We start from the raw sequence: 26915 nt of genomic DNA on the forward strand, positions 1-26915 counted from the left end.
TTTTAGTTCTCTTTTTTGGCTTTGTCCTATATTGCAAGCTTGGTATTTTTTATGGGTTTTTGATATTTGTACGCATGGATTATGATTATTACATTGATATAGTTTTTAAATGTATAGTATCGTTAGTCATTGCTCAATTCTTGAGTAAGAGGACTTCAACCTTCCTTTGATTTTTCTAAATGTTAGGAAGTCCTATATCGCTTGCTTCAGTTTTTGGGATGCAACTTATATATCTATAGGACAACTTCACTTAGTGTCAATTGATTTTAAGATGAAATCTAACACTATAGTTTTGAGTTTTCAAGTAGCTTGTGTTTGAATCATTGAAATATATAAATGGTTTTATTTGAAGTAGAATCATATATTGAACATATATATTCTAACAATTGATCAAAAGCCATTTACTCAGTATCATTTATTTTCATTGTCTTCTACCATGCATGTCTTTTTCTCCGTGCATCTTCAAGATATAGCACAACTGCACGTTTTAGTTCTATCAGGTTTGGTTAATAGTGCGGCTTAGGTTCCGCTAACAGTGCATATGCAAAGCACCAAACTACACTTTAATGGAAAAAGAAAAATATTTTACAACATTATGTTTATAGTCCTTCAACTTGCACCAACTTTTTTTTTTTAGTTTTTAAATTTTTATGACTGACATTGATGCTTAATCTATTTGTTATTTTGGTTTTTGTTCTTTTGATTGAGTTTCTATTAATTAAATAACGATGTGACAATTATTTTTCTAACTATTAAAAACCATAAAAAAATATTTGGCAACCCATTTAAAATGTATTGAAAAACTACTTATCAAAAGATTCCAGCCAACCGCATCCTTCATAATAGTGAAGGTTGTGAAGCACGTTTTGAGTCCCGATTTAACCCACAAGAGAGACTTATTGCTCGATTGGAACGAATGGTGGAAAAATTAGTCACGGGAAGTCGGGAAGGAATGCGGGGACAATGAAAAACCATAGCAGCCAAACCCAAAGCTTCAAAGATGAATCAGAAAAGTCAGAAATGCAACACATGGACCCAAAAAATTATGGATACATGATATTCTAAATAGTGAAAGTGAGAATTGTATCTGTGGACATGTTTAAATTTAGAAATGTTATAGTTATTTTTTTCTTTGGGATTCTAATTTAATTTTATAATACACTAGATTGTTCGCGTACACCTCACCCGTCTCGGCTGTTGACCTCAACTCTATCATCTTAGGAAGTCTGTGAGTAAATATGGGGACTGTAACAAGTCCTAAACTATTTCTCAAAATTCTTATTTTACATGATTCATTTGTTATTGTACCTCTTTATGTCACTAAGTGAATGATTTTTTTTTAGAGAAGACAAAGTGAATGTTTATGAAGCTATTTACTTGAAATATATTTTTTAAGGGACATGATAATATGTTTTGTTATAAATACAAATGCATAATCTGTTACGGTATGGTGATTTAGAAAATTGAGGTTATCAAATTATGGATTTTGGAAACTCTATGGTTTGGATATTATTGCTTCATTGTTAAATCATTAGTTTGATTTGAGATGGGAAAATGATAGAGAAGTTAGTGGGGATGTTTTTCTATGAAAACAAATTGTGAATTTAAATTTTGAATGTTTTGGGAAAATAGTTTCTGAGAATACTACAGCTAACAAGATTAGGTGTTAATTTTGGTGCACTATGACTTATCTTTAGTCAAGGAGCCTATCATTGGTTTTTTACTTACAAGCGGGGAGCTTGACGTTGATGTTGTTATTACTAGTCGGGGGATCCTATATTTAAGATATATTTTCAGGTAGGGAGCCTGACATTTGACATTTATATTATTAGTCGAGGAGCCAATCTTAGAGATATATTTAAAGGCAGGGAGCTTATTATAGTTCTATTTGAACCATTATACTTCGATTTCATATAACAAGTGTTGTGAATTTGATGAGATTTTTTACATTTAAGATTGTCTTATGTGTAGTGTTGTCATATCCTGCTTGTTACCTTCTTAACTATCTATTCAGTGAGTGATGACTCATATTGTCTCTCTTAATCTATTTCAGATAATCCTTAGGTTTGTGTAGAACCCAACACCTCTTACTAGTGACTCATATTTTGGGTGAGCCGTTTTTGTATTGAAGGGCCAATTGGGTCATTCAAAGTATGTTGTAAGTTGTCATTTTTTGGACTATACAATGATACCTTGTAGTTACTCTATTACATTGTCATTCAAACTTAAAGTAGTGATATATATGTAAATCTGTTTAGCCTATAAGGTCATGTGTTAGTTGATATTGTATTGCGGTAATTATACAGGTTTTAGGGATGTCTATTTTTAGGAAAAATTCTCCCGAAATTTCAATAGGAATCCATTATGTAGGGTTTATAAATTAGTATTAAATTACTATTTTAGTTGGAGCTGATGATAGTTAAGGTTTGTTGGACTAGATCGAGTAGTAGTCTGTGCGCTAGTCACCATTGGAGTTGGATCATGATAAAAACCAACAGTACATATGTTATAAAATGTCAAAACAAACATTTATAATTACAGAACTTTTCAGAGCCACAAGCCGTTTAGTTGGCTGCTTGTGCAAAAATTGCTATCTCTAGCTCGTCTTGCTACAACCCTAGGTGGCAACTCTTTTCTTCCTTTGCTTTATTTCATTCTTCTCCTCAACACCCTCACTCTATTTTATCCTGCAATGTTCTCACCAACGACGATTTCCATCAAGTACAGCATGCAACTCTATGTGACAAGTATCAATTTTTTGATAGGGTTGTTACATGAAGATCTCATGATTGGTCTCTTTCCTCTGATTTCATGCTCTTTCGGCTCACAACAACTCTTTGAACCTTTATTTCATAACTTAGACAGGTTGAATAAACACCGTATCCTGTGTCATTCACTAATTAGTCAAATTGTAAATATATAAAAAAAACAGTTATTTCCCCTGCTTCTAGTAAAAAGTTTCATTAAAAGGCAACTTAAAATTAAGAAAAAATAAATGATAATGTAAAATGATATTGACATCAGACTCACCCCTGAAAAAATTGCCCCTAAGAAGTGATATTTGCTGTTGGTTGTAGACAATATTACAATTTGTGAAGGAAGTACAATCTTTGCACACTGCACAAAGATGTAATGTTAAAATGATTTTTATATTAAAAAAATACATCTTTATGCAGTTAAATTACATCCATTCAGTCAATGAAAAAGATTTTCTTTTGTTAAAATTCAATAGGAGATAATTAATTCTCATATATGACTTACCAAATTTGTACTCATCATATAATCATATAAGTCCAGATTGTTGAATTTAATTATGTGAAAGAACACATAATCAATGGGTCCACCACAAAACCTAAGTTTAAATGTTATTAAAATATATGTAAGATTTCCTCGCAAAAAACAATGATAATTAACAAGAAAGCAATAACATTATATGCCATAAACTTACTTCATTGTATAGTTGACCGTGGATAAGGGTATGAAGAGGGCGATATCTAGCCTACAGCACCACTGATCGGTAAGCCTGCAATGATAAACAAAAAATCCATCATCATTATATTGAAAATAAAAAGCACTGACGGATCACTCACACACCCAGAAGATTTTACATGGAAAGCACAATAACTAATGTAACTCAATATTTCTTATCTACTTCTGGTCCTCCACAAAAATTGTTACAAAAGTATTTAACTCTATCAAATATGATTACAGGAATTATAATCCATTTTAAATTGTATGTGTGTCATTTTACCAATCCGAGCAGTCTTATAAAAAATGATAATTTAAGGGAGACTCACACATAAGTGATCACATGGTCACACATTGACTTTCTTCTTTTGCTTTGGTTGAGATGATTCATCTTTTCCACGTGTGCCCTTTATATTGTTAAGATACATTTCACTGCCTCTTGAAATGCACCTCTTAGACTTTTCAGATTACATTTATTTGGAAAACTGAATTGTGCTCCCAATAAATTATGAGTTTAAGCAATTATATGTATATTTTTGGGATTTTATAGAGATAATTCTAAATTTTGATTCTAACAAAGGGTCTTGTTAACTAGTATTTTAAATTAAAGAGTATATAAAACATATTTTTTAAGTTAATTAAAAGGTTTTAAATAACTTCTATATTTTTTATATGATTTTTTTCTTTTTTTCCTTAATTAGAGTTTGCATTTTCTTTTGTATTTAACACAAAGAACAGTTAAGAAATTTTAGGATTTGCATATAGATCCACTTACGTGACAGGTGATGTTGGTTTCCTCACGACCTGTTTCTCAAGGAAAAAAAAAAGAGAAAGTTTCAATTCTCATGATTTTTACAATGCCAAGAAATATCTCATCTAACAAATTAGTGAATTAAGTCAAGAAATATTTCTTCAACAATAAATTCAGTATATCATACCCTTGCTTGACTAAGGAATTGGCGGTACGAGTGAATTCTTCCAACCAAACTTCCCTACGTGCACAGGAGAATATATTCATTGTAAAAGTGTCTCTATAAACTATGTATAAACCAAAATTACCAAATTTGATATTAATTATATATTTCTAACCATGTACTCTATCTTTCTACCTAATTAAATATTTAATAGTGATAAATAGTGCATATATAGGACTAACATATATAAGGCAACAAAATCCAAAAATTAATATATCCACAGCTTATAGAGCACATCAAATAACATATTATTTCCCTGATAAACTATTAAAAAATTTAATATAGAAAATTTACTTAAGCACTAGTGTCTAGTGATATATAAGTATGAAAGCATAACTAAGCAACTATATTAAACCAAATATTTATAAAGATTTTTTTGTGGGCATTTATTAAGATATTCATGCCTGATATATATTTATTTATCTTAATATGGTTGGAAAAAAATTATGTTTGATGTTATCTTGGCACAATCACAATCTAATTGTTTTTTAGATATTTACATTTGTATTTAGTTAAACATGTTCAATGTTTAATGCAGTTTGAAACTGACTAAAAGTATAATGCAATCGGGATTGAACCCACAATTAAGTGAAAATTAATAATACATTGATTTACACAGGATATATATACACTCACAACTTTGTATAAATTCTTCACAATTAAATGAGCTATCCAAATAAATAAAGCAATTGGAAAGAAAACAATATAAAAATAGCTTAAACATGATCTATAATTAATGTTAACAGTGTCTGTACTGCTGTACAGATCTTGTACTCCAGATAAATGTAAAGGACAAGATGGTTTATGGTTTATTACTTCAATTCTTTATTTTTCTTAGGTAAATTCAAACAGGGTTTCAGTCAGGGAACTGAAAAGCCATTTTGTATTTTGCAACAAATAAATTGACATATATATGCAGTTAAATTAGTGCATATACTGGACATGTATATATATGTACAATCCAAATTAAGTTGAAGAAATTATGTTAGTCATTTATCAATTAGTGAGACAAGTTAGTTTACCTCCCACGCAGGTACGAAGTATGGAAAATCCACGAGAGGTGGTGGGCGAAGCCAAAAAAGTCCCTGATTATTACTGTTGCTACTGATATGTTGAGGCGTCATTGCAGGTATACCTTGTGCATTGATCCCATTCATTTGGTTCGGAAGGTACCTTTGAAGTTGTTGGTGACTGCTGCTGCTACTACTAGCATGATGAGTAAGCCCTGAGAAGCTGCTTGGTGATGAACACGATTCAAATTGAGTGAGTGGGTTGTGCATTGTATTGTTAAACATGGAATGATTACCAAATGATGAAGGACCAGCAACTTGTGGATCAATAGTTGCTACTGTAAGTGTTGTGCTAGAACTAGCATTAGCACCAAAAACAACACTAGAATCAATGTCAGCATTAAAATTAGCAAAAGCAATGCCACCAGCACTAGCATTATAACCTACACTAGCACCAACACATGCACTTGCAGTATCACCAACACCAACACTTGCACTTGCAGTATCATCAACACCAACACTTGCCCTTGCAGTATCACCAACACCAACACTTGCACTTGCAGTATCACCAACACCAACACTTGCACTAGCACCAAAACCAGATAGTCCCTCCACTGATTTAACCACTTCCAATGGAATATCATCTAAGGGAACTGGCTCATATGGTTGTAAAGGGTATTTGAAAATGTTCTCTCTCAGTTGAAAAAACTCATTCTCATTGAATAGCTTTGCCATAAAATCTTCATAGTCATTTGTTGGCAGATAGTAGCTGGGGGAAGGATCATACATCTCACACCTTGTTGTCGGTGGGATAAGCGGGGATAGGGTAATTTCAGACTCCTGAACACAGGGAAAAATAAATAAACAAAGAACCTAAAATAAATGGAAAATGTTGTAAGGCAGAATATGCCAGACTACTCTACAAGTAAAATTTTTTTTGGGTCCTTAAAATATTTTGGAATATTGGTTGTAGTACTTATAGAACTTTATTACGTTGTTAGATTTTACATTTACCAAAAGCGATGCGATTTTAATCCTTTAGTTATCTGGGGCCTAAAAACATATTTTCTGAGTAAATGTAAGAATCAATAATGTATTGGATTTTTATAAGGATTACAACTAATATTTTGAAATATTTTGAGGGACCAAAATCATATTTTACTTTGATCTACCAAATAAACTCTTTTTTTTTAAAAAATAAAGGCAGTTACATACATGTCTAACATTTTGGACACACTCCATGACAGCGGCAGATCCAGAAAATTTGTTAGTGAAGGCAAGAAAACAAAATATATTATCTTTTCACACATGAAAAATATGATAAACTTTTATGAAATACACAAATTTCATGATAAAAAATCCAAATTACTTATATAAGCTTTTACAAATTACAATTGTGTCAAATTGTGTGTTTTTTATTGACTTGGTGTATGTGTTTAGTATTATAAGAGCAAAACGGTAAAAATTAAAAGGATAATATAGTAAGATAAATAATAATTTATCTTTTTTTATCTCTTAATTATAATTTTTTGCATTCATCTAAAAAGAATTTGCCTATGGAGTCAAACTGTTTTTTTATGGGGACAATTTTTTTTATCAAATATGTATAATTAAGTAAAAAGAATTATTTTTTTGGGGCAATTTCCCCCATAATGCTTAACCTGCATCCGACCCTGCTCCGTGGTTTGCTCTTCGAACGTCATGCTACTAGCTGAAAATAGGTCTGGGAATAGGTCTTCTGAAAATATTAAAAAAGTGAAACATAAATTAAATATAAACATTATAAAAAAATTGCCTAGTAGCTAGTCACTAATGCGATACAGGTTAACCGAAACTAAAAAAATAAAAATCCATAAGCTTCATTACTAATAAATCATAAATAAATAAAAAGAGGTGCAACTTAATTTTGATGCATGGCGTCTGATAGAAGAATGTTCTCACTACATTATTTATATTTTATAGCTATATTCATAATTAAATTATTCTCCATTATATGTACCGCAAAATAATCAAACTAATTAGAGGCAAAGTTTTATGAGAATCAAGGATAACAGAAGTTATTTTAATTACTATGCAAAGATGATCAGAAGAAAAGGAAAAAAATAAAATTGATGACAAACACAATATTTAGAGACAGAACCTTGAAGATCGTTCATTGTTCCTATTTTTTTTGTAAAATAGATTGATTGTGTACCCAGCTCTTAAAATTTCTTAAAACTAAAATAGAAAATTGGGAGTGAATCTGTATTCCCTAACAATATTGCTATAGTTGATATATGGGAGTGTTTGCACCAGAGAATCTGTATTCCTTTCCTTCTTGTTGAGTGTGGCTCTGTTGTTTTTTTCCCTTATGTATTCTTCTGGTTATGTTGTCAGCAGTGATGTCAACGAGTTAATTGCTCCTTAGAAAAAGTTAATAAAAAGTAAACAACTCCCGGATCCGGATGCTATGCAACCGAAGCTTTTTTTCAATTTCTTTACCTCGTTCTACTTATTACTTCGTTTCTCAGTAAATTTTTTGGCTTTCTACATAGCAAAATTTCATTACTAATTAGTAGTGCAGTGATAGTGTACGTGGAAGTTATGAAAGGTGTCAAGGAGAGGGTAGATTGCAGGATTTGCTGCTTATATTAAATCTTACAATATAAAATGTGAGTGAGGTGGAGTAATGGTAATATGGTCTTATTATTTCTCATATCATTTATTTTCTCTCTTTTCATGATTAACAAATAGATGAGAAGAAATTTCATTATATTATTTCTTCTTTGTTTCTCTCATTTTTATTTCTTTTTCTTATTTCCTTTATTCTACTATTTTTTTTTGGAAATGCTACTAATTAATGTTTTTTGTTTTTAAATTTTTGGGATGCCTATATAGGAGAGAATTTAACTTGAATTTTTCTTTTACTAGTTTAAAAATTTAACTTTTAAAAATATCTTAAAAGGTATGATATAGTGTTTTGAAACACAAAATAAAACTTGTTATCTCTTGAAACAATTCTTTCACTTTTCAATTATTTTTCTTCCCTCATATAGCCATCCTATCGTGCTAAAAAATAATTCATAACACTTTCTGTGAAAAATTATTTGTACCCCGAACAACATCCATGTTTCTATTAAAAAACAAGTCAATGAATCAAGTGGGCTAATGAATGATGGTAGGTACTTCAAAAACATTTTTAACATGAAACAAATGCCATACAAGTAGCATAATGACATGGATGATTTATGAGTACATAGTAAGAATTTTCTAACCGAACTATCTTTTCAAGATACCATGAAACAATATTGGCTGAATAAGGACTCATGGTAGATTTGTCACATATATTTAACCACATCTCATACCATGAAGAAATAATTGAAAAAGATGTAAAAGAAGACACGTGAGGCAATAAACAAGAGTGAGAATCAAGAAGAGGCTAGGGGGGGCTCCTTGGTTGTTAATTTTGTTTAATTGGTAAAAATTAGCCGTAAGAAGATTGGTTTAAGATAAGAAGAAAGGGGTTAATAATTAATTGTTTTTATAAACATACATAATAAATTATAATAATTAATTTACTTACAGTCCAATTGCTCAAACTGAAAATTAAGTTTTAATTCTTTATTGAGTTAAAATCGCTAAAAGAAAAATATATAAAAAAATTTAGTGGATTAAGATTATAATATATATATTAATTTATATTAGTAACATAAGATCAAACGATATATGTTATCCTTAGTTAATAAAATTGAAAAATTCATTAAGAAAAAATCAACATATGATTTAATTAACGAATAACTCAAAAAATTTCCTCCACAAAAAAAAGTCAATCTTTTTTAGACAAACCCAAAATTAATTAGATGATACTCTGCAGTAAGAAAAAATTCAAAAGTAACTGTACGATACAAAAGTGTGACATAGTCCATGTGGTTTAATGTAGCCAAAATACATAAATCAACATCTTTATTGCAAAAGTGAATGATATCAGGACAAAAGTTGTAAGAGATAGAAAAGTTGAGTGATGCGGTAGACATAAAGAACATTAAAGTTACTTTATTTTTTCCTTTATTTATATTTCAGATTTTTCTTTTTTTTTATCTGGTAAAAAAAAGTTTAAGTGAGTTCATCTTAAAAGTTCATTAAGATCATGACATGTCTCAAAGGTTTAAAACACTTACAAAAATACATATAAATTATTCATCAACAAGATCTCACATCAACAACTAAATTTGAAATAACATCCTTTTGTAATATGAATCTAATCCCTACAATCTATTTGTAATCAACTAGATGGGGATCTATATATAAATGTTTTCTTAATATTAAAAAAATTTGGAAATGATATGGGTTCCTTGTTTCATTAATTAATTTTAAAAGGTTACTTTCATGTTTTAACAAAGTTTATAAAAAAAATATATTCTCTTTTATTTCAAGTGCAAATTATAGCAGTAAAAACAAGTGTAAACCTTTTTTTGGTAAGAAAAGTTTAGGATAATTGCTCTTAAAAGCTCATCAAGACCACAACATGATTTAATTAACGAATAACTCAACATTAATTGTATGATATGATGCTGTATAAAAACTCAAAAGTAATTTTATAATATAGAAGTGTGTAATAGTCCACGTTATTGTTTTAAGGAAGTTCACATCATTTAATGTACCAAAATACACAAACCAACATATGATTTAATTAACGAATAACTCAAAATTAATTATATGATATAATGCATTAAGAAAAATTCAAAAGTAAATCTATGATATAAAAGTAAAGTAAATAGTCATTTTTGTTCTTGAATGTGTAATTCGTTGATAAATACATCATTGAAAGATGAAAATACAAAATTTAGTGCCTAAAGGTAAAAAGTCCGACAAATATATTCGGCCATTAACTTTTGTCTATCACCGTTAATAAAATAGCATACATGACACATAAGGACAAATTTATCATTAAAATAATTGTCAACATAAAGGTATTTTTGTCATATAATATTTTCTTGACTTTTCCTCTTCTCACACCGCTGACAAATGCATCCCTGAAAGATGAAAATATAAAATTTAGTCCCCGAAAGTGTAAAAAGTGCAACAAATATATCCGAACGTTAACTTTTGTTTGTCATCGTTAATAAAATAATCAAAGATTCGAAGAAGTGAAATATGAAATATATTTATTTTTTATTTATAGTAGATTATGATTAATTATTATAATTTGAAAAAAAATTATAATGATTGATATACTGTTATAATGTTTATTTTTGATAATTTTTATTGTGACACACAAATTATGGTTGATAATCAATATTGTTGGTATTATTATGTTTGCCAATATATTTTTTTAAGTGATTATTGTAATGTTATGTTTATAACAATAAAAAATGGCAAAAATTTACCCTAAAATTATTTTACCCTTAAATGAAAGAAAATTTCAAGTCTAACAAATTAGTCCAATAGAAACATACTGATATTTAGATCGAATAAAAAATTATTGACATTTTCATCCAATAATAATAATTTATTGACATTTTGGTACAATGAAACGTACTGTCATTTAAGTCTAAAATAAATTACTGACATTTTTCTCCAATAAAAAATATTGACATTTTTTGTTCAACAAAAAATATTGACATTTAGATTCAAAAATGATATCTTAATGACAATTATTTCAGTAACAAATTCATCCTTCTATGTTAATATATTATTTTATTAACGGTGGCGAACAGAAATTAACGGACGAATGTATTTATGTATTTTTTACAATTTTGAAGATTAAATATTTATTTTTATCTTTCAAAGATATATATATTAGCGATTTACACATTTAAAAACAAAAATAATTATTTAGCCTGTATAAATATGACATAGTAATGGTCATTCAATGTAGCCAAAATTCACAAATCAACATCTTTATTGCAAAAGTGAATGATATCAGGACATTAATGTAAGAGATATAAAAAAATGAATGGGTGATGTGGTAGACATAAATAGCATTTAAGCTAGTTTATTTTTATCTATTTTTATTTCAGATTTTTCTTTTTTTTATTTGGTATAGAAAACTTTAGGTGAGTTCATCTTGAAAGCTGGTTAAAATCACGACATACTTTGAGGGTTAAAATACTTACAAAAATATATATAAATTGTTCATCAACAAGATCCTAGATCCTCATATCAACAATGAAATTCGAACTAACATCTTTTTTTAACATGAATCTAATTCCTATCATCTGAACCAACCTTGGTTGGCTATTTCAGATTTTTATTTTTAATCAACTAGATGGGGATCCATATATAACTGTTTTCTTAATATTAAAAAAGTTTGAAAATGATATTAGTTCGTTGTTTCATTAATTAATTTTAAAAGGTTACATTCATGTTTAAACAAAGTTTATAAAAAATGTATATTCTCTTTTAATTCAAGTGTAAATTATTGCAGTAAAAATAAGTGTAAATCTTTTTTTTTTGTGAGAAAGTTCAGGTGAATTATTCTTAAAAGCTCATAAAAAAAACATGATTTAATTAACGAATAACTCAAAAATTTTCCTCCACAAAAAAACTCAATTTTTTTAGATAAACCCAAAATTAATTGTAAGATATGTTTCAGTAAAAAAAAATTCAAAAGTAATTGTATGATATAGAAGTGTGACATAGTCCATGTCATTTAATGTAGCCAAAATGCATAAGTCAACATCTTTATTGCAACATGAGAAGGAGGTAGAAAAAAAGGAATGTGGAATGCAATAGACATAAAAAGCATTAAAGTTAGTTTATTTTTTTATGTTGAAGAAAAGTTACGTGGGTTCGTCTTAAAAGCTCATTAAGATCATAACATGTCCAAGACTTTAACGCTTACATAATCACATACAAATTGTTCGTTAACAAGATCCTTTTATAAATGAGTCTAATTCTTATTTTTTACAACTGAATCAACCTTTGTTAACTATTTTAGATTTTTTTAAAATCAACTATTTCAGATTTTTTTTAAATCAACTAGATGGTGATCCATATATAAATGTTTTCATAATATTCAAAAAATTTGACAACGATTTTAGTTCCTTGTTTCATAAATTAATTTTAAAAGGTTACTTTCATGTTTAAGCAATATTTATAAAAACAATATATATAATCACTTTTAAAAAAAAATTAGGTGAGTTGATCTTAAAAGCTCTAAAAGACCCCAACATGGTTTAATTAACGAATAACTCAATTAATTGTATGACGATACAAAATAAATTAAAAAACACAAAAGTAATTTTATAATATAAAAGTGTGTAATAGTTCATGTAGCAAAAATACACAAATCAACATATGATTTAATTAACTAATAACTCAAAATTAATTGTATGAAATCATAAAAAAAAAAAATTGTATGATATGATATCAGGACAAAATTGTAAGAGATAGAAAAAAGGTAGACATAAAGAGCATTGGAGTTAGTTTATTTTTTCCTTTGCTTTTATTTCAGATTTTTTTTTATTTGGTAAAGAAAAGTTTAGGTGAATTCCTCTTGAAATCTCATTAAGATTATGACATGTCTCAAAGCTTAAAAGGATTATAGAGGAGCATACAAATTACTCATGAATAAGATTCTCACATAAAAAAAAATTTGATGCATCATCATGATATAATGAGCCTAATCTCTGCCAACTAAACCAACCTTTGTTGGCTATTTTAGATTTTTTTTTTTTAAAAATCAACTAAATGGTGATCCTTATATAAATGTTTTCTTAATATTCAAAAAGTTTGAAAATGATTTTAATTCGTTGATTCATTAATTAATTTTGAAAGGTTACATTCATGTTTATGCAAAGTTTATAAAAAAAAATATCATCTCTTTTAATTCATGTGTAAATTATTGCAGTAAAAAACTTTTATTCAAGTCTTAGGTTTGGAAGTTTTATTTTTATTTATTTATAAATTAATTTTTCTAGAAAAATCCTTAATTAGAAAATATTTGGTTTAATTGTAAATTTAGTCTCCCTATTTATCTCTACTCATGAGTTTAGTGTCCATGTAATTTAATTCACCAATTAAGTTTCTCATTTTTTTTAATTCTGTTATTTTAGTTTTTAATCCTGAAAATGGACATTTACAGTAAATTATTTGTGTTGATTAACGTCTAATAAAAACACGATACGTAACGGTCAACGCAAACAATTAACCGTCATCACCCAATTTTAAGGTTGAAGACTAAAATAATAGGATTGTAAACAAAAAAATGAGAGACTTAATTGGTGAATTCAATTATAGAGAACCAAATTCATGAGCTGAAATAAATAAGAAGACTAAGTCAAAGTATTTTTGTCTTGCATTGGATGCAAGGAATTGGATTAGTGAGCTAAAAATGTGGATTTTTGGTGACAGAACAGCATGGTTCATTGACAGCCTATATACACCTTGCACCCATGGCCCATTCTGTTTTTGGGTGCTAATAATCACAACACGCTTTACTTGCAGCTCGAGAGCCACCTTGTTGACAGTGAAGCGTGACTTGCGACTAATATATATGTAATTTTGTGTTTTATTTTGTTTGGGATCAAACTTCTTCTAGCCCAATAGTTTGAATAGAACTTCTAGATTACATTTTAAGGTTCCAACCTTAGACCTTGAGATAACTAGCTAGGGGTCGAATATATGTGTTCTCAGGGACGGATACAGCAGGGGGCAAGTGGGGATCCGAGCCCCCCTCCTCTTTCTCAACTTCTAATAAATTTATTAGTACTCCTTCGATATTATATTTTGTCTTCAATGCATATTTTTATTCCTGCACAGATTTTATATGTACATAGTCTTTTGTGAAGGTGGGCTTACAATATGTAAAAACCTTGACAGGTAGATAAAGGTATTGTGGTGTGGGCGGGGCGTTGTATTTTTATGCAGCAGTGTCTTTTGTAAATTCTGAATTGGGTGATTACTCCTAGTTGTGGCCATTCTAGCTAATTCCTCTGATTAATATAATGTTTTTTGCTTTTTTAAAAAAGATAGTACTCCTTCATTTCACACTATTTTTCAAACGGAATTAGAGTTTAAAAGAAAACAAAAAATTGCATATAATGCATACAATTAAGATTCTCACCATCATTTCAATGTTTTTTTTTTAAAGTTTTTTTATTATAGGATAAACGTTTTTTTCTTTCAGTTTTCAATGGATATAGAGATGGTCTATAATCAGCCTTTATAGTTAAATTTAAAGTATTCGTTTCCAAAAGTGAGAATTTTAAAATTTTAATTTCTTTTTACTACGTGATTTCAATATTAAATAGTAATCATGATATTTTAGCTATCTGTTTATATTTTAATCATATTTTTTTTAACTTTGTTTAAAGTTTAAAATATTCATATAATGCAAAAAATACTGTTTTTTAAAGCCGCAAATATTCTTAATTCCCTTTCCATTAAACAAATAAAATTATTTTGAGTATTCTAAGAATACAATAATTGAAAGGCGAAATTTCATTCTCTTTACTGCAAATTAAATTGATGTCAATATAGTAAGATGATATTTTGGTAATTCTTTATTTTTACTGTTTAAGACTTTTTGGTCTCCTATAATTTTTTTAGCTAATTTGTATCGGTTAATTTCATTGATACATGTGATTGACAAAAGAAACTTTATGTTGTATCATTTGTGTGTGTGTGTGTATATATATATATATATATATATATATATATATATTGACAGAGAAATAGAAACTGTCTAAGCTAGATTTTCATCTGTGTAAGAATTACATTGTGTACTGAGTTGTAATGTAATTTATTTTTAAAAACAAGTTTTTGAAACCTTTATCCCTCACAAGCTCAACCAAAGGAGAGAGAAGTTCATTTCTTTCTTCTTCCAAGCTTCTTACAAGTGCTCTTAAGGTTTTTTCCATCAAAGTTTTGGTAAGGAGCTCCTAATCTTCTTTCTCTTCTTGTTTTCCTTACCAAATTCATGCAATCTCATTCATGGTTCCAAAATTTTATTTTTCATTCTTAGAAGTTTGAGACACCAAGTCGTTTGGGTGACAATCGCTATGATTATGTTGTCTGATTGTTTGGGTGACAAGTCGTTTCTACCATTTAAGGGGCCATAATTGGTTCGCTGAGAATAGTATGTAGGCCTAAATCTTGTCTCTCTTTCTTGTTTGTTTGAATGTACGCGTTTGTTGATGTACGTGGCACAAGGACTACGCACGCAATGTAATGACAAAAGTCAAGAGGATTGGAGAAAGAGTAAGGAACCAATGGTTCTATTTTCTTCTGAAAAAGTGAGATTACATTGAGAAATTGGATGCTGAACAAAGATACACTGGGATATAATGGGTAGAGAGGTTCGAAGAACCTAAGGGAATTAGCAAGTGGTTACTAGCTGACATCTGGTGCATTCATTTGACGCGGGTAACTCACAAGCCTCACTTTGCTACTCTCGACAAGCTTTAAGACTATGCTTTTTGAGTTGGGAGCTTAGGGATCGACATACAATGTATATGTGTGTGGCGATCATTTCCAACTATCATCCACATGATTATGTAAGACCATCAAGACTTGGGAGGATTGGTGGCAGAGGTTGGACCCTAATAGGTGATAAGTGTGTTAGTAACATGCTTAGGATCTCAAGAGTGTTGTTTGCTTAGAGAAACCACACGTAGTGGTTAATTAGCTTGCATGTTGTCTTTGTTTGACTACTGTGTGTTTGTGGCATTTGAGGAGTGGATGACTCACTCCTACAACCAACAACTTTCAGGTATTGAAGATTGTTAGTCGTCATTTACGACTAACTTTTGTATAGAAAAGTTTTATAAAATATTTATCTTTTCCCCAATTTATGGTTCTTTCTGTAAGTTTGCACATATTTTTAGGTTTAGTTTAATTTTGTTTAGTAGAAATGCCCAATAGTGTGAATTTAATGTGTTTCAACTTCAGCTTCAGGTAAAAAGGATGAAGATTATGAAGGCTTGCAGCTGGTGTCTCGCTAAGCGAGGCTTGTGCGCTTAGCGAGAATCATGCGCTAAGCGAGGCACTCAGCCTGCTTAGCAAGTTGGGAGAATCTGGAGGAGAATCTGAGAAGCACTTACGCACTCAGCACGTCATCAGCTCGCTCAGCGAGGCGTTTGTCTCTTCCTACGTTAAGCGCACCCAGCTCGCTCAGCGGATATTCACTAACTCATGCTAAGCACGAAAATGGTGTTAAGCGAGCCTTCGAGGACAAAAAACCCTTTTTAAGGCTGAAGTTGGAAAAATCAAGCATTCGGCTAATTCGGAATGTAGAAAGCAGAACAGAGGCGCAAAAACAGAGCAAGGAAGCCAAAAACCTCAACTTTCAAGAGGATTTTAGGTTTAGGAGTAATTTCTAGGTTCCTAGAGATGGAGGAGACATCCCAACCAGTGTGTAATCTGTTATTTTCTTCTTAAACCCTCATCTTGTAGTTGAAAGGTGTTGCCTTATGATGGAAGGCTAAGTATCTTTGTTAGGAAATTCTGGTGAAACTTGATGTAAATTTTTAACTATCTATTTAAAGTTATTTTATGTGTTCATTGCTTTTATCTGCACTTAATTATTGCATGCTTTTGGTTTGATCACCCATTGGTGTGTAAAGTTAGGATTTTTAGCATTGGAAAATGTATTAATCCTTAGAACTGGATAGAGCAAGGCTAGATAACTACATTGCTAGACATAGAGTGCAGGGTTTTAGTTTTTGATATGCTGTGATTGTAATGTTGTTCGGTTAGGCTAAGTTCAACGAGACATTCGAGAACAAGGTTTAATTAAAATTAGTCCATTCACGCGAGGAATCAGTGTTTGGTATTTTAGTCTTCAGCATAGAACACAAAAATAACATTAAATAGAGAAAAATATTTTAATTACATCAAGCATTCAGTAGAAGGACCTGACGTTTTCATTATCTGTTTTCTCTCCCGTTTTGATAAGCGTATTTGAAGTTATTTTAGATTTATAGTATATACATCATTTGCTTATTTTTATTTACATGGCTTTATATCAATGTTTGCTTGTTGAATGACACTTCACCGAATGAAACAAGTTCCCTAAGTTCGATACTCGATTTCTTACCATTTTATTATTACTTTAACGACTCGGTACACTTTCTGATAAAGTTCGGGGTTGTGCAGGGCTTGAACAAAGATGCCGAGTACACCAAGGCATTTGTGAGGGCTTGGATTAGCTCACAGAGGTAGTGGGTATGGCCATGCGTTGTTACACGGACCACACGTTACGTTTGCCATACTCGAGTCCACAAAATGCCAATAGATAGACCGGATGCAATGCCCATTATTATAGACCATACATTGACCTGCTATATCCCATGGGATTCACCTCTCGCATAGAGCTTCGATATTATGAAGATTCTCGCGTGTATTTCAAACTGGAAGAGCCACACCATGATTTGGAATTCATGTTGACTCCAGTGGAGTACAATGGGTGAGGCAACGCTCGTCAATATAGAATGAAGCAAGTGCATTCGGTGGAGGTTATAGAGGACCAAGGAAACCATACCAATATGTCGTCTAAGGAGATTGAGGAGTACTAAGAGCTTTTGAGGCAATTGGAGCAAATGTCTGAGGAAGAGAATGACGATTCTTCTGAGGACACGCCTTAGTCAGTTCAATATTCCTAGTGTGATAAGTGGTTTGCTTTGGTCCTAGTTTTCTTTACTAATTTTGATGTATTTTGAGAGATTTTTCCACAAATATGTATTTTGTTAAAGTTGGGATGTAAAAATTTATTTTGCTTACTTTCATACTATCACAGGTTGTATTTGTATTATTTATTGTCTGACACTAATGATATTATTTATTTATGTAGGAAGACTAAATTATTCTATATTTGTGTTTATTTTAATTCAATGTCAAGGTTATTGTTTTTTCGATTGATGTGTTTGTTTTAAAATAAGAAAGAAAAAAATAAATATAGGAAGAGGTTTTACCAATTGTAATAACAGTTAAAAATAGTGTGATGTGTATTTCTAAAATAAATTAAATAAAAACATTTTCAATCAATATTTTCTGTCTAAAATTCAAGGTTTTACACATGTTATTTGATATCTATTATTATGTATTAGTGTCTTAAATTGAGCATGCCTTATGCTTAACTTAAGTATTTTTTTATTGATAAATTTTTGTTTATTTAATTTTTTCCAGCCCCGTTTAGTCGATTTCTGGATTTGTCCCTAGGTGTTCTCTCTCTATCAATCTTTATATAGGTTTAATGTTTTTCTTTTGTTTCTTTGATTTTGTGTTTATGGCTGTGAGTAATCATCTTTGATCTAGGATTGGGTCCTAGCCCTTGACAGCTATTGATGTTAATTGAATTATCTTGATGTTTTTTGGTTTCTCCTCTTGACTCTTTTTGTATTGAATTTCTCAATATGAAATTATTGACCTCCATTTTTCATAATCTTAGATGCTTATGAAAGAATTGAAATTAAAGTCAGATCCAAAATGAAGGAACTTAGGTCTTAAATCACAGAAGCAAGTTTAATCTTTTTCTAGAATATAATGAATTAAGAAATAGCATAAGTAATTTAGTTGAACATAGTTATCTCAAAAGAACGAGTAGAATCATTCAAATACATCTTGGTATCCCAAAAGAAAATGAAGATTGTCTTAGGTTAAACTGCCTTCAAAGAGAACCACTAAAAACATTTAGATAATGATATTATGTCAATAGAAAATTATGGTGTGAACCCCCTGGAAGCTTTCTAATTATTATTTCTCCCCCAATTTACTTGTTTAATTTATCTTGAACTGAATTCTAATCTCTCAAACCAGTTTTTCAACATGCTTCTTTTCTTAAATATTTCATTTTAGTCTATTTTTAATTAAGAATAAAATAAATTTTTGTCCTTCAAAATATTTTAAAATTTTGGTATTAATTCCCATAAAATTTTATAGGTTTTTAGTCCATACATGTTGATAGAAACAAGTAGTTTTTCTCCTTAATAAAGGACTAAAACCACACCACTTTTGGTAAATGTAGGAACTTATATGAGGCTGAATTGAAGAGGAAGAAGGATGAAGGATTGAATGAGTTAGAGGAACCCTCCAAGTTTTGAATCAGTGTTTTTAACTTTTTGATGTAGTCTTTTTCTTTCTACCATTTTTTTTAGTCTTGGTGAGGCATCAAAATAAGGTTCAACATCCCAACTAGGTCGGTACCCTGACCTTATTAATCCTATACCAGACCAAACCAAATTTTATTAATAAAAGGAACTGCACAAGAGAACAAAAAGCATGGGGGATTAGGCCAAAATTCATGTCAAGAAAAACAAAACCTATACTGAGGAAGGCCCCTTCTGTTTCAGGCAAACAAGGGAGAACAAAAACGAGGAACAAAATCCCAGTGAGATCCTGGATTAACTACAGCAAAATTGGCCAGAAGGTATGCACATTCATTTTCCTCCCTAAAAATGTGAGAAGCTATAAAACGAAATGATCTTATAAGAACCAAGCAATTCTGCCATCTGTTATGAAGTTTCCAAGGATTAATAAGAAAAAATGGATAAAATTGTTTCTAGTATCATTGACACTGGTTTCTGTATAATAGAATATTTTTCCGATAAGAAAGATTGGAGAAAATTGTTTGTGCCATTGGCAGTGGCTTCTACATGATTCGTATAATAAAATGTTTTTATTTTTCCTTTAACAAAGTGTGTAGTTGGTTCTTTGCATATACTGTTAAAAGGACTTAAGCCTCATTATTAACCCAATTTGGTAGAACAAAAACATGCAGTTGTGCTATTTTGAAGATGCACTAAGAAAAAAGACATTCATGGTAGAAGACCTATGAAAATAAATGAGTTGTGTTTCACTTCCAGGGTGATATTGATTAAATGGGTTTTGATCAAATTGTTAGATTATATATGTTGGATATATGATTCTAATGTCAAATGTCAAAAGAGTCCAGTTCAATTAGTTGAGTCAAGTTCAATTAGTTCAGTAAAGATATTTTCTTTCACTCTCACGTATAAAAAAATGATTTTAATTCAAATAAATTTAATTATGTGTTTCATTGATTTAAAACACAAGCTAATTGAAAAGTATACAAAAATCAAAGGAAGGTAGAAGTCCTCCCACTCAAGAATTGAGCAATGACTACGGATACTAAAAAACCATATCAATGTCATACTCATAATTTCCGTGTGCAAATAACAAAAAGTCCATAAAAATATCACGCCTATTCGCTTAATCAGACAGTATATATATGACAAAGCCAATAAAGAGAACATAAAAAAAAACATAATGAAATTTAGATAAATTTTTGAAAAATCCATAGTACCTGCTATATTATAAAATGTCAAAAAAAAAATATAAATTACAACACTTCTTAATTAGAGCCACAACCAGCCAGTGTGGTTGTTATGCAAAGTTGCTACATGTAACTCGTCTTGCTACAACACCAGGTACCAATCATTTTAATCAATTACATTGAGTTACTTTCATGATACTCAAGTTTTTAATATAGTGTCGTTGCAACTGCAACATAATCTCATGATTGGTTTCTCTCTCCTCTGATTTCATGTCCTTCTGGTTTATGGCATCACTTTCTTTTGTTCAAGACTTGGGGCTACTTTGGCTTGAGAGTCAAAATGCATACTTAGACAGGTTCAACAAATATCGTCTCCTGTGTCATTCACTAATTAGTCAAATTGCAAATATTGAAAAAGGAACAGGAAATTAATTCCTTCATTTCTTGCTAAATGTTCCATGAAAAGACAACTTAAAATTAAGGAAAATTAAATAATAATGTGAAATGATATAAACATCATACTCACCCTTGTAAAAACTGCTCCTGAGAAGTGATATTTGCTGCTGGTCATAGACAAGATGATAGACTGTGAAGGAAGTTCAATTTTTGCACACTGCACAAAGATGTTTTAATGTTAAAAATGATTCTTATATATAGGCAGCTAAATATATCCATTCACTCAATAGCAGGCAGGAAAAGGATTTTCTTATGTTAAAATTTAGGATGAGATAATATTCACATATACATGACTCACCATATTTTTACTTATTAGATGATCGTACAAATTGAGATTGTTGAAATGAGTTATGTGAAAGAACACATAATCAATGGGTCCACCACAAATCCTAAGTTTAAAACATTATTAAAATACGCATTAGATTTCCTTAAAAAGGCAATGTTAATTTAAAAGACAACCATAATGTTATATGTCATAAAATTACTGCATTGTATAGTTAACAGCATTTGTGGGTAAGAAGAGGACAATCTCCAGCCTAGGCTTCCATTGAGCAGTAAGCCTACAATGACCAACAAAAATTGATAATAGTGTTGGGGAAAAACACAACTAACAAGATTACTCACAGGCCAAAAGATTTTAGATAGAATACACAATAATTAATGTAGTTCAATACTTTTGACCTATCTCTATAAAATCGTTAAAAAGTTTCATTACATCAAAAATGATTTCAAGAGATATAGTTTATTTTAAACTGTGTCATTATACAAACTTGAACATCTCACTTAAGAGTTATAAAAAGTAATAACACATTCTCACTATAAAATATTCTCTCACACAAGTGATCACACACACTCATACAGTAATTATCGTCTCTTCTTGTTCGCATAACTCCTTTATATGGCAAAGGTTCATGACTTCATTCATGGATGAGTCTTAGTCAGAGAAAGATTTTAGGGGGGAGGGGGAAGCAAGGGACTTGGCTGGCCCCCTCCCTTCCCACAACTTCATATATATATAAATGTATTACTTTTGAAAAAGGTTGCTGGTTGCAAAAATCTATCAAGCTCTATCTCAACTTTTCCAATCCATAAGGTGAACTAATTCTTGTAATCTACACATATAATTTTTTGTTAACTAACTGGAACAATAGAGCACTAAAAGGTATTTTATATAAATATAATTATTTAACAGAAATAGAACTATTGATAGAGTTATAAATGGTTCTATATATATGCTAACAGATGGTAAATATCCATGGAGGCAATATTAATGGCTAACCATCAGTATTTATTAAGACTTTTATTTATTTGTTGCGTATAAATAAAAAGGAAATAAATTATTTGTTTGTTTTCTTTATTATCTCAACGAATTGTAAAATAAAATAAAAAATAGACAACTAGAGATAAAATATCTATATAAAATACTCAACAATCTAATAGATCTATGTTAGACAATTATTACACTACTCAACAAAACTTGAGAAATAATTGTTGCATTTCTTTATTTTTCTTAAATAGTTGATATATTTAAAATATAAAAAAAATTATCATTTGATATAGAATCTGTTTTGGAGACAGAAATTTTTGTTATGTTTTTACCATTTGAAATAATGGTTTTATGCGTAAACCAATAAATATTTTTATGAAAATTATAATTTATTAAATAATTCTTAATTAAAATTTATATATTTAAATAATTATAAAAGAAACCCCCTCCCCATCTTGTACATCTCTGGATCCGTTCATGGGCTTAATAAGCCTTAACTGGCATATCTCTCACCTATCATCTTATTATTGTATTGGAGTTCTCTAAGAGTCAAGATACATTCTATCACTTTATTTGGAATATATCCCTTGACTTATGGCTATTCCATTTATTTGGAAAATTGAATTGTTCTCTTACAAATTGTGAGTTTAAACAATTATGTGTACTTTTGGATTTTTCTTGAGAATATTCTAGATTATGATTTCATCATAGGTTCTTCTTAACTAGTATTCTAAATTAAGGAATATTAAAAAGAATTTTGAACTTAATAAAAGGTTTTAAATAACTTCTGTATTTTTATATGAATTTTTTTTGTTTATTTTCCTTAGCATTTGGAAAATGTTTATTTTTGTATTTATCATGAACAACAGTTAAGAAAAATTAGGATTTGAATATTGATCCACTTACATGACGAGTGATGTTGGTTTCCTCACAACCTATTTCACAAGGGGGAAAATTCAGTTACTTTTTAGTCAATTCTCATAATTGTTACAATGTAGGTTGCTCAAATAAAAAATAGGAATAGAAGTCCTTTCTGATATATCTCATCCAACAATTTAGACATTTAAGCCACAAAAGATTTCCTCAACAAAAAGTTAAGTATATCATACCCTTGCTTTACTAAGGAATTGGCGACATGAGTGAATTCTTCCGATCAAACTTCCCTACATGCACAAGAGAAAATATTCATCGTAAAAGAATCTTTGTAAACCACATAAACCGATATTGTCAAATTTAATAATAATTAAATTAAGTAATATATATATATATATATATATATATATATATATATATATAACCATGTACTCTATCTTTTAACCTAATCATATATTTAATAGTGATAACAGTGTACATATAAGGCCAAGGCAACAAAATCCAAAGTTTAATATATTTTTACTTAAACACTGGTAATAAAAATGATCGACAAAAAATAAATAAAGCAATTGGAAAGAAAACAGTATAAAAATAGGTTAAAAGTGGTATATAATTCATACTAATAGTGTCTGCACAGATCTTGTTATCCAGCTAGAGAAATGTAAATGGAGAGATGATTTATATGGTTTATCCCTTTAATTGTTTGTTTTTCCTGAGTAATTTCAAATAGGACTTCAGTCATTTTGTATTTTCTAAGAAATAAATTGGTATATATATATGCAGTTTTTTTTCTTTTTTTATAAGCACATATATGTTTGCGCAGTTAAATTTGTGCATATAAAGGATATGCAAGGATATATATTCCATCCAATTGAGTTTTAGAAATTATAATAGCATATATTATGTTGCTAATTTATCAAATAAAGAGCCAAGTGAGTTTACCTCTGTTTCTTTGTATGTTTTAACATACTGTACACCTTGTACAGGTAACAAACATATGTAAATCTTTGCTATTATTAATCAAATATATCATTTTGCCTTTAAAAAAAGCGAGTTTACCTCCCATGCATGCACAAAGTTTGGAAAATCCGTGAGAGGTGGTGGGCGAAGCCAAAAATTTCCCTGATTAAACTGAGGCATCGTTGCAGGTATACCTTGTGGACCAATCCCAGTCATTAGGAACGGAAGATACCTTGGAGATTGTTGGTAACTGCTGCTACTACTACTACTATCATAGGGAAGCATTGGGAAGCTTGCAGATGATGAACATGATTGAAACTGAGTGAATGGGTTTCCCATAGTATTTGGAAACACAAAATTTCCAAATGAAGTGCCAATTTGAGGAGGATGTTGTGGATCAAAAGTTGCTAACCTAACTGTTGTGCTAACACTAGCATTGGTATTAACACTAGCACAAGCAATGCCACCAACACTAGCATTAGCACCTGCACTAGCAGCAACAAGAGCACTAACACCAACACTTGGACTAGCACCAGCACTAGCATAACCATTAGGATGCAATGGGAAGCTTGGTGATTGAAATGGAGTGAATGCTTCAGATACAACTACCCCAGCTGCAGGTGGAATTGAAATTTCCACTTCCTCTAATGAATTTGAGGTCAAAAGAGTAGTTGAATTTGTGTCATTGGTTAGTCCCTCCACTGCTTTAAGGACTTCCAAGGAAATATCATCTAAAGGAATTTGCTCATTGAAAGAGTTCTCTCCCAGTTGCAAAATATCATTGTCATTACATAGTCGTGCCATTAAATCATCATAGACACTCATTGGCACGGAGTAATTGTTGAAAAAAACATACATTTCATCCATTGTTGCTTGTGAGATAAGCGGGGATAGGTTACTTTCTAAATCCTGACATAGAAAGCATGTGAAAAATAAATTAACAACGAGTCCAAAAGAGATTGAAAATGTTGTAATAGATTTTTTTACATTTTAGTTTTAAAACTCCGGTGATCTACTATGATACTCCTTTTGTAATCATATACACAGTAAAAATAAATAAATTTTAACTCCTTCGAAATGAAAGAGAAAGAATATCTCAAATTAATTATTTTATGAATACTATATGTTTTTTATTCCTTAAAATATTTTAGAATATTAATTATAGTCCTTATAAAAAATTAGCATGCTTTTAGTTTTTAAATTTAGTAAAAGTGATGTGATTTTAGTCTTTCATCACTAAAGAAAAAAACACATGTTTCTGAAACATATTAAATTTTTATGAGGACTAATTTTTTTTTAAAGCATTTTATAAGGAATAAGTGTATGTTTGATTTTTAGTCTAAATTATTTTCTTATGAATTCCGAGACAAATGCAACAAACCAACACAAAATGAACGCAAAGTGAAATGTCTATAATTAAATTTTGAGAGATCAAAATTAAAACATATTATATCTTTGTTTTACTAAATAAACTTTAAATTTTAGAAAAAGAAAATACGTACAGGTCTGACATTTTGAACACATTCCGTGGATTGCTCTTCGATGGTCATGCGACTGGCTGAGAATATATCCTCTGAAAATATTAAGCAAAAAAAATATATAAACAACAGAGAAATTTGCATAGTAGCTATACAGGGGAAATAGAAATTAAAAATAAAATGAACAATAGAGATTGAGAACCTTGAAGATCCTTAGAGAAATTCATGGGAAATGTAGTAAGAGTCGTTGTCTTCCTTGAGTCTAAACTTTTTTTTGAGGGTGGATCCATTTTGTAGAAGAGATTGTTTGTATGCCTAACTCCTTAAAATTTCTTGACAATTCTAGTCAATGGGGAGTGTTTGCATTAGAAAATATTTAAGGTTATGTTTGTAGCGACACCAACGTCTTCATTGTTCTTTAGGAAAAGTTAATAAAGAGTAACTAACTTGCGGATCCTGATGCTATGCAACCGGAGCTTTTTAAATTTCTTTAACTCTCTCTACTATTACTTCATTAGTTCATTTATCAGTTACTTCATTTTCTACATGACAAAATTTCTTTACCAAGAAGTGCAGAGATGGCGTCAAAGTTATGAGAGGTGAGGAGAGAGTAGATTATAGGATTTGTTGCCCGTATTAACCCTTCCAATAATAAATGTGACTGAGGTGAAGTAGGGGTAATATAGTCTAATTATTTCTCTTCTCATTTATTTTCTCTCTTCTTTCTAGAGTGGCAAGAAATTTTATTATTATTTCTTCTTAATAAACTTTTTTTTTTTTACAAATTGACTTTTATTTCTATCAAATTAAACAATCCACCTCATTTTTTTCTCTACTTCTCTCATTTTCATTTCTCTCTTATATTTCTTTTCTTCTAAAAATTAATGTTTTTGTTTTAAAAATTTTGGGGTGCGGACAGGAAAGGCTGAAGAGGTTCTAATTTGAATTTTTATTGAGACTTGAAGTTACACATCAGAAAAAAAGTCATTAACTAGTTGAAAAATCTAACTTTAAAAAATATATTAGAAGGTATAATATAATTTTGTGAAACATATAAAAACAAAACTTTTATCACTTGAAACGATTCTTTCATTTCTCAATGATTCTCCTCCCCTCATATATTCATCCTCTTGTGCTAAAAAATAATTCATAACACTTTATATGAAAAATTATTTATATCCAACAACATCAATGTTCCTATTAAAAAACAAGTCA

The 26915-nt window shown here is 29.9% G+C and overlaps 2 protein-coding genes and 1 long non-coding RNA gene across 3 annotated transcripts; all 3 read right to left on the reverse strand.

Annotated features, from left to right (window-relative positions):
- Positions 1-2510: 2510 nt before the first annotated feature.
- On the reverse strand, positions 2511-6284 carry LOC114371121. Its single transcript, XM_028328551.1, has 7 exons — positions 5465-6284; positions 4407-4460; positions 4244-4272; positions 3449-3523; positions 3262-3352; positions 3031-3117; positions 2511-2884 (listed from the first exon to the last, which is right to left on the reverse strand). The coding sequence occupies exons 1-7, from the start codon at positions 6239-6241 to the stop codon at positions 2858-2860; spliced, it is 1140 nt and encodes a 379-aa protein (XP_028184352.1). The 5' UTR covers positions 6242-6284; the 3' UTR covers positions 2511-2857.
- Positions 6285-20702: 14418 nt separating this feature from the next.
- LOC114371131 lies at positions 20703-21739 on the reverse strand. Its single transcript, XR_003658017.1, has 4 exons — positions 21608-21739; positions 21421-21511; positions 21193-21279; positions 20703-21041 (listed from the first exon to the last, which is right to left on the reverse strand). It is a non-coding gene; the product is annotated as an uncharacterized LOC114371131 (long non-coding RNA).
- A 1583-nt stretch (positions 21740-23322) lies between these two features.
- LOC114371139 lies at positions 23323-25125 on the reverse strand. The gene is made up of 2 exons (XM_028328569.1): positions 24322-25125; positions 23323-23552 (listed from the first exon to the last, which is right to left on the reverse strand). Exons 1-2 carry the CDS (start codon positions 25087-25089, stop codon positions 23493-23495), a joined length of 828 nt encoding a protein of 275 aa, XP_028184370.1. The 5' UTR covers positions 25090-25125; the 3' UTR covers positions 23323-23492.
- Positions 25126-26915: the final 1790 nt, after the last annotated feature.

The sequence above is a fragment of the Glycine soja genome, chromosome 2, assembly GCF_004193775.1.
Source record: "Glycine soja cultivar W05 chromosome 2, ASM419377v2, whole genome shotgun sequence".
NCBI lineage: Eukaryota > Viridiplantae > Streptophyta > Magnoliopsida > Fabales > Fabaceae > Glycine > Glycine soja.